The 8,517-nt window shown below is 46.3% G+C and overlaps 1 protein-coding gene across 1 annotated transcript; it reads left to right on the top strand.

The window, feature by feature from the left end:
• Positions 1–1,268: 1,268 nt before the first annotated feature.
• HMGB3 (high mobility group box 3) lies at positions 1,269–3,993 on the top strand. Its single transcript, XM_021683438.1, has 4 exons — positions 1,269–1,424; positions 1,640–1,779; positions 2,284–2,458; positions 2,923–3,993. The coding sequence occupies exons 1-4, from the start codon at positions 1,275–1,277 to the stop codon at positions 3,061–3,063; spliced, it is 606 nt and encodes a 201-aa protein (XP_021539113.1). The 5' UTR covers positions 1,269–1,274; the 3' UTR covers positions 3,064–3,993.
• Positions 3,994–8,517: the final 4,524 nt, after the last annotated feature.

Genomic DNA, 8,517 nt, shown 5'->3' with positions numbered 1-8,517 from the left:
GGGGCCGGCGAGCGGGCGGCGGCGGCGGCGGCGGCGGTGGCGGGGCCCGGACCGCTTTGTTCGCTGCCGCCGCCGCCTGCGCCGGCCGCGCGGATCAGCCATTTTAGCGAGCGGGACTCCGAGGCACGGCGGGCGCCACCGTCGCCGCTGCCGCTGCCGGCCCGGCTCCGCGCCCTCGGCGCGCTGTTGCCACCGCCGCCCCCGGCCCCGCGCGCCCCCCGGGGGTGGCGGCGAGGGATTTCAGGGGCAGTTTCTTTCATCAGGAAGCTTTTGACAAAATGGAAGGTGAATTATGGGTGTCCGGGTGACCCAGCACGGGGCCCAGCCCGGCTGCCCGCTGCCAGCCCCGGGCTCCCCTGCGCCCCGTCCCGCCCCACCCGCGCAGCCACTGCGGGGCCCTAACGCAGCCCCTCAGTCGGTCCCTGCAAAGGGGAGCGCTTTAGTTTTACATGATGACCTTGGGTGTGGGAAAAGGAAAAGATGGCGGGAAGCTGGGGGGTGGGACAGGGACGATGACAAGCCACAGCTGCATTTTTATTTGGAAACTTTGGAGAAAGTATTCCTGGCTGGACATGCGTTCCGCTTTACTGATGAGCAAGACTAGCCCTTTTGGCATCCCCTCCCCCTTTAGATAATGACAGAGTGAGATTTGAACTAATAGTACAGGGGTAGCTGCTCACTTGCCAGATCACCTTTCTTGCAAAAGCCATTTTTATAAGCCAAAATGCATCAACAATAGTGAAATTTGAAATGTTCCCTATTTACAGTTCTCCCGCTTTGATCTTGTGTTTAGCAGCGGTGACAGTATTTTTGTCTGTAACGGAGCAGATAAACAGTTGACAGCTAGCCTTAAGTCACTGGTCTCAAGCTTCTGTCATCCGCCTGCACCCCTACAAATGTGTCCTCTCCGCGCCCTTCCCACTTTGTGGTTGTAGTTTCCAAAACGTAGTAGCTCTGAATCGGAATGTAGCGCTGAGCCACCCCACTTGGGTCGGTTCCATTTGGAGAACTTGATCGCTCTCGCTCTCGGAGAAGTAACTCGCAAACCAGCGCGCTTCATGCTGGTCAAAAGTTAAATGACAAGCGACAGTGAAGCTGATTTCCTCCCCACTCTGCCTTCGACGGGCCAGTGGCATCAGGCATTGGGTGGGGGGCTGCTTCCTAGCGGTGACCTTAATTTGGATTTTGCCCTGCCTTTGGTGTATCTTGTAGATCTGTTCTAGTCATTGTATTTGTTTTTCTTTGTCTCTCTTCCTTCATCCATCACAGTCAGGATGGCTAAAGGTGATCCCAAGAAACCAAAGGGCAAGATGTCTGCTTACGCCTTCTTTGTGCAGACGTGCAGAGAGGAACATAAGAAGAAAAACCCAGAGGTCCCTGTCAATTTTGCAGAATTTTCCAAGAAGTGCTCTGAGAGGTGGAAGGTACTTTTCTTTTGTGTCCTTCAAGCTAGCCTTAGTTGGATTTCACACATAGGGTTACTCACCTTCTGAGTAGCCCCAGGTGGCTCTTTTCTTCCTCTTAGGCTCCTCTTGTCTGCCTTTAGAATTGTGTGTGTGCTTTTATTTTTTAAAGCTGGACAAGGGTTTTAAGTCCCGCTCTCTGCTCCGAGGAATTTAACAGGTCCTGTTCTTTGCAGACAATGTCTGGGAAAGAGAAGTCTAAATTTGATGAAATGGCAAAGGCAGATAAAGTGCGCTATGATCGAGAAATGAAGGATTATGGACCAGCTAAGGGAGGCAAGAAGAAGAAGGACCCTAATGCCCCCAAAAGGCCACCGTAAGTGACTGTAGGGTTCAGGATAACAGTTAAGAGCTTTCCTTCTACTTGAAGGATTTTTAAGAGGACATGTTATCTAAAAATGTCAGGATACCCTGCAACGCATTCTATACTTAGAGCTTTAAGATGCCATGCCAGGGAAATCCGATGTTAAGGCTGACGTATTTGTGAGCTGTGGGCTTGTGGTGCTGGCCTGTTGGCCTTTCCGTTGGGAGGGAGGCACCCCAGTTCTGGGTGTCAGGGTCCTTAGGTATGTTTTTCTCCCCCTTCTCCAGTAACTGAGAGCCTGAGAAAGTAACAATGTATTTCTGAAGCATCTTAAACATTCTAGAACCTACAACTTGGGTAACTTTGTGTTACCCATATAGTTGTATGGTGTCACACATTTCTTCACTTTAGGGAGGAGTCATAGTGGTAGGAAGTATGTGAGGAACAGGGGATTTGGGCTTAAGCTCACATTTTTTTTCGGGCTCTCATCTAATTTATACAATGCTCTCCCCGAAGGTCTGGATTCTTCCTGTTCTGTTCAGAATTCCGTCCCAAGATCAAATCTACAAACCCTGGTATCTCTATTGGCGATGTGGCAAAGAAGCTGGGTGAGATGTGGAATAACTTAAGTGACAGTGAAAAGCAGCCTTACAACAATAAGGCAGCAAAGCTGAAGGAGAAGTACGAGAAGGTGAGGTGGGCCCGGGTGTGCCCAGGCTACTGGGCTGCATGGGCAAGCAGTCAGCCTCCCCGGGTATGGGCGGGTTGGGCGTGTAAGGCTGCTTTGCTGGGCTGAGGAGTGAGCCTAGCGTGCAAGGGCCTATCTCCCTACAAGATGGGCCGCAATTGCTGGTGTTCAGGCTTCTCTGGCAGAATTTTGTCTTTGGGACAACTGCAGGCAGGCTTAAAAAGTTTGATAATGTGGGATGCCATGGGCAGAGAATTTGGTAGTCCTATTAAACACTCCTTAACTTTTAAATTCGAGCAGCCGAGAACCAAATTTGTATGTATCTGGAAACAAATACTTCAAATAGCAGCCCTGTCTTACTCACTTGTTCTCAATTCTGAGGTGGGGACAGCATGTTTCTACCCCTTGCTAAAACAGCTGCGGAAGAGCTTGTCTATTCATTTGGAATGTGTCCCTGTTCCTTCCAGGATGTCGCTGACTATAAGTCTAAAGGAAAGTTTGATGGCGCAAAGGGTCCCGCCAAAGTTGCCCGGAAAAAGGTGGAAGAGGAAGATGAAGAAGACGAGGAGGAAGAAGAGGAGGAGGAGGAGGAGGAGGAGGATGAATAAAAAAAACTGTTGATCTGTCTCCTTGTGAATACCTTAGAGTAGGGAGCGCCGTCATTGACACCCCTCTTATTTGAGGCGTGTCTGTTGCCCTCGTTAGGTTTAATTACACAATTGGGTCATGGTCATATTGTAGTTTCTCAAAGTGCTCTAGAAATTGTCAGTGGTTTACATGAAGTGGCCATGGGTGTCCGGAGCACCCTGAAACTGTATCAAAGTTGTACATATTTCCAAACATTTTTAAAATGAAAAGGCTCTCGTGTTCTCCTCACTCTGTGCACTTTGCTGTTGGTGTGACAAGGCATTTAAAGATGTTTCTGGCATTTTCTTTTTTTAATTTGTAAGGTGGTGTTAACTATATGGTTATTGGCTAGAAATCCTGAGTTATCAACTGTACATATCTATAGTTTGTAAAAAGAACAAAACAACCGAGACAAACTCGATGCTCCTTGCTTGGCGTTGAGGCTGTGGGAAGATGCCTTTTGGAGGGGCTGTAGCTCAGGGCGTGCACTGTGAGGCTGGACCTGTGGACACTGCAGTGGGCATCCATTTAGCTTCCGGTTGTCTTGTTTCTGTATATAGTGACCTAGCATTCTGCTGCCATTCTTAGCTGTGGCAAAGGGGGGGGTCAGCTGGCATGAGAAGTGTTTGGATCCTTTTTAGTTAAGTGCGGTAGTTTTAAACTGTTTGTTTTTAAACAAACTGTAGAACTCTTCATTGTCAGCAAAGCGAAGAGCCACTGCATCAATGAAAGTTCAAGAACCTTCTGTACTAAACACAATTTGCAACGTTCTGTTATTTTTTTGTATGTTTAGAATGCTGAAATGTTTTTGAAGTTAAATAAACAGTATTACATTTTTAAAACTGTTCTCTATTATAACAGTCTAAATTTCTGACTCAACAGCAGTCTTACTAACAACCCACTCCATTGTATTTGGCGACTAGGCTCCCTGCACATCTGGTACCTTCTCTTAATGTGGCCGGCTTACTTAGGATAGAGATGAAGAGGCTACTCGAAGGTACTAGGTGATTTTGTTTGTGTCTGAACTGCTGAATGTAGAAGCCAAGATAACTTGACCCAGGCAAGGAGGTGCAGAAAGGTGGGCGGTTAGGATTGAAGTGGACTACTATGTAGGTTTAATTTTTTTTTTTTTTTTGGCCTCCCGCCACCGCCCTCCCTCCCCCCATACCGTGGGGCCAAATTCATTGCTAACCAGCAAAAACGTCCCAAGGGTATGATGTATCCGACGTTCAGGCTTGTTCTTTTTTTCGTCGCCCCTGCCCGCAGTACATGTAGCAGATTATCATTGGTTCTGCTCAACAATGGAGGAGGTGTCTTGAGCTGCTGCTTCTGTCTCCTGGACCCCAATGAGGGGAAGGGTGGTAGGGTAGGGGGTGGTAGCCATTTGTTTTCCTACTTCTTCAAGAAACCGAACACCCCAAGGAAGATGGCTGGGGTCCCTGTACTGCAGGCCGGCTGACGGGATCAATTGTTTCTAAGCATTACATGCGTCCTATGAAAAGTAGGATGGCCTGCCCACAGTTTGAGCTCATTGACTGCAAATGTAGGTGGTCGTTAAACGTTGTTAAACTCGAAGAAGCTTGGTTTGTGTTTCAGTGGTTATTTCATGTTGGTGGACGGTGTCACATTTTGTCCCAGTTGGGGAAGGGGGTGATGTGATGGCCACAGTGGTACGTGGTGGCATTAAAAATCCTTTCTAGGGCTGACCCATCTTAACTGTCGGCGGTAACGAAGGACACTATGTTGTGGGCGAGTGTTCCTATTGCCCAGCATGAATACTCGGCTGTGTGTGTTTGCGGCTGTGAAGCACTCTCGGGAGTGTTGTAGTGACCTTACTCAGGAGGAAGCAGCTTTTTCTTAAAATCCACTATTTGCAAACTTGCATGTCTGCAGGCTGTGTCCTCCCCACCCTGTCAGGTCCTGGATGGGTATATCACGGTCATGGTCACCGGCCCAATCTCTAATCGGTATTCATAGCCATTCCTTTTCACATCAGAACTATTTGTCCTAAATGTGTTTCAAGCTCTTCTAGGAAATGACCACGAATTTAAAAACCCTTGGTCCTGAGGTTTGCCCAGAGGCACTTGTTCCAGGATTGCCCCTCTGCTTCAGCCATGCCCTTGTCACTTTTCTCCAGCTGCTGCCCGGCATACGATGTACCAGGCTAAGATTTGGGAACTGGTCAACCTCATCAAATATGGAAGAGAAGCTCAACTTGTAGTCCCAAAGGACCGCAGACTTGCTAAGTGGTGTCTATCTGGTTGTAACACTTTGGTGCTAAACGAGGGAGCTGCTTAAGTGATCTTTGACTAAGCAGACCGAGTTCTAAAGAGATTCCAGTTGAGGCCACTTGGCCCACATTTTCACCCCAGCATAAGATTGCTCCTCTTAATGGAATGATGCTTTGTAGCTTCTTGGAGATGTTACAAGTAGCATATGGTGTCACCATCTAAGGCTTCGGCTTAGCTTGATTTCTGGGCCCACAGTATGTGATCTCGCAATGCCAACCTGGTCCCCCCCCTTTTTTTTTTTTAAATCCAAAGGACAGTACCTGCTTTCTCTAACCACCTCTCTCCCAACCCCCTCACCCCATTTTTGAATGATGGTTTATCCTTTGGAAAGAACAAGGCTGTGATGTAGCAACTATTGTCTGTGTCTCCTGTGTGTCTGTTCTTGTCACAAATGTATTTGGGGACATTGGATGCATTCATTTTCTGTAATAAAGTTTCTTAATCAGTCTTCCCAAAAAGTAATCAGTGGGCTGTCTGCAATCTGTTTGAGATACTGAACCTCTGTATTTTGGGTTGATTATAATCAAGGTTCTGGAAGTACAGGTTTTGCTGTAACCATAGGTCTGAGCTGTTTAATGGAGAGATACCGTCAGAAAGGGCAAGTGTGAAGGATTCCAAAGCCCCCAGATCAACCCTTCAGCCCGGGAGGTAGTGGGGCAATTGACTCTGGAGCCCTACGCCAGGATAAATATGCAATTTTCAGGATGCTAATGAGCTGCTGCTGATAAAGTGGCTGGGTACTTGTAATCAGCCAACCCTGCCAACCAGGGCCTCCTGAGGCTGAGGGTCAGGGCCTAGTTAGCTGACAGAGCCAGGCCCAACAAGGAGTTTTAGATGAGAGCTGTGGGGGCCACTTGCTCTTCTTGTTCGGACCCTACCTTAGTTTTCTCTGGAACCCAGGGCTACTTGGGAGGGAATGGCTGGCGGGGCCAGCCTGGCAGCCCTAGGCTTCTCTTCCTGCTTCAACCAGAGCAACCCCTCACTCTTGTTTTGTATCTTGAAACTCATCCTAAGATTTTAGCTTAAAAAAGGAACTGGGATACAATATCAATAAAATAAAAAAACCCCAAACCCCACATCAATAGATACATAAAAAGTATTTGATAAAATCCAACACCGTTTCATGATTAAAAAAAAAAAAAAACCACAACTGGGAATAGAGGGGAACTTGCTCAACCTGATAAAGAGCACTTAGGAAAACCCGCAGCTAATACACTCAGTGGAAGACTGAAAGCTTTCCCCCGCCCAAGTTCAGGAACGAGACGAGGATGCCCAGTTATGCCACTTGTATTTATCATTGTACTAAAAGTTCTAGCCAGGGCAATTAGGCAAGAAAAAACAAAAGCATCCAGACTGAATATGAAGAACTAAAGCTATGTCTTCACAGATGACATGATCTTATGTATGGCCAATTCTAAGGAATTTCCAGATAAAACCGTCAGAAGAAATAAATGAGTAAAATGGCCGGATACGAGATCAGTATACAAAAATGTGTTGTATTTCTATACATTAGCAATGAACAATTTGAAAATGAAACTAAACAATTCCATTTACAATAGCATCAAAATAAAATACTTAATAAGTTTAACAAAAGTACAAAATCTGTATGGGGAAAAAATATGACACATTGTTGAAAGACATTAAAAACCTACGTAAATGGAAAAACATCCCATGTTTATGAGTTGGAAGACAAGATTTTTCACATAGCAATACTCCCAGAATTGATCTATAAATTCATTGTAATCACAATCAGAATCCCAGGTAGCTTCTTTGTAGAAATGGACAAAGTGACCTAAATTCTGCATAGAGATTCAAGGGACCCAGAATAGCCAGAACAATCTTGGGAAAGAAGAACAAAGTTGGAGGATTCAGACTTCTTGATTTCAAGACTTACTACAAAGCTATAGTCATCAACACATTGTGGTATCATCATCTCCCCCCAGCCCTGTTTTTCGCCACAGCCTGCCATCTGGAACTCTACCCAGGTGCCTTTTCTCACTCTCCATAGTCCGTTCCCAAATCCTGCCAAATGTATTTCCTAAAATATCTTGGATCCACCCCTCTTCTCATTCATGCTGTCCATTGTAAGTAAATATCTGTCTTCAAATTCTTCTATTCTCTCTTTGGGCTAGGCTAGCACTTGCATTTTCAGGCTTTTGCTCATCAATATCCCTCCAGGGAAATCTCCAACTCCGACACCATGGTTGGATCTTCTGTTAAGTCCCATCAGAGCTGGAGTGTTAGAGCCTGGAGACACGCTGTAGCTCAGGCCCTCACTTTCTTTCTGGACAAATATGATAGCTTCCCAAATGATTGTCCTCTTTTCTCCCTTGCCTCTACTCCATCCCCAGACCTAGTATAGCTATAGACACATAGATGGCGCTCAATATATATTCACTGAATAAATAAATGGATGAATGAATGAATGAATGAATGAATAGGGACAGATCACGGGAAAGTTCAACAGGAGTAGACCTTGTAGGCCATCTTAAGAGTTTTGAACTTTCCTAAGGTCAAGGGCAAGCATTTAAGAATTTTAATCTGTTCATGTTTGGGGAGTGGTAGATGGTGATATGCTCAGGTATGTTTTGTAGTTAAATTACACTGGCATTGTGAGAAGAAGAGAAGACACAGGAAGGGGCAAGAGTGGAAGCAGAGTGTTAGGATAAGTCAACTGCTACAAAGAGCAACCCTCAATTCTTTTTTTTTTTTAGAGGGAGAGAGAGTGTGAGAGTGGGGGGGAGGGGCAGAGAGCAACCCTTAATTAACACAATTCTTAATATTGTGACTTAACACAATAAAAGGTTTACATCTCATTGACATTACAGTTCCAATCAGATATTTGGCTGGCAGCCTTCCATATTGTGACTCAGGGATCCCGGCTCCTTCCATTTGTGGTGCCACCATTTTCAATCCATGACCTCTATGTCACTGAAGAATAGGCTTTACGATAAGGCCTGGAAGTGGCATTTCATCCTTGTCACCCACATTCCGTGGTTCCCAACTGAACTGCAAGGGCAGCTGGGAGATGTGGTCATTCTGTGTGCCCAGGGAGAAAATGAATGGATTTGTGGACACACAGCGTTGCTCTGCCATTGGGGAAGATGGGATAGGGGCTGGCTGTGGGAGTCTATCCAGATGAGG

The sequence above is a fragment of the Neomonachus schauinslandi genome, chromosome X (genome assembly GCF_002201575.2).
Source record: "Neomonachus schauinslandi chromosome X, ASM220157v2, whole genome shotgun sequence".
NCBI lineage: Eukaryota > Metazoa > Chordata > Mammalia > Carnivora > Phocidae > Neomonachus > Neomonachus schauinslandi.
The sequence above is the reverse complement of the archived record's forward strand: the minus strand, read 5'-3'. Positions and strand labels throughout refer to the sequence as shown.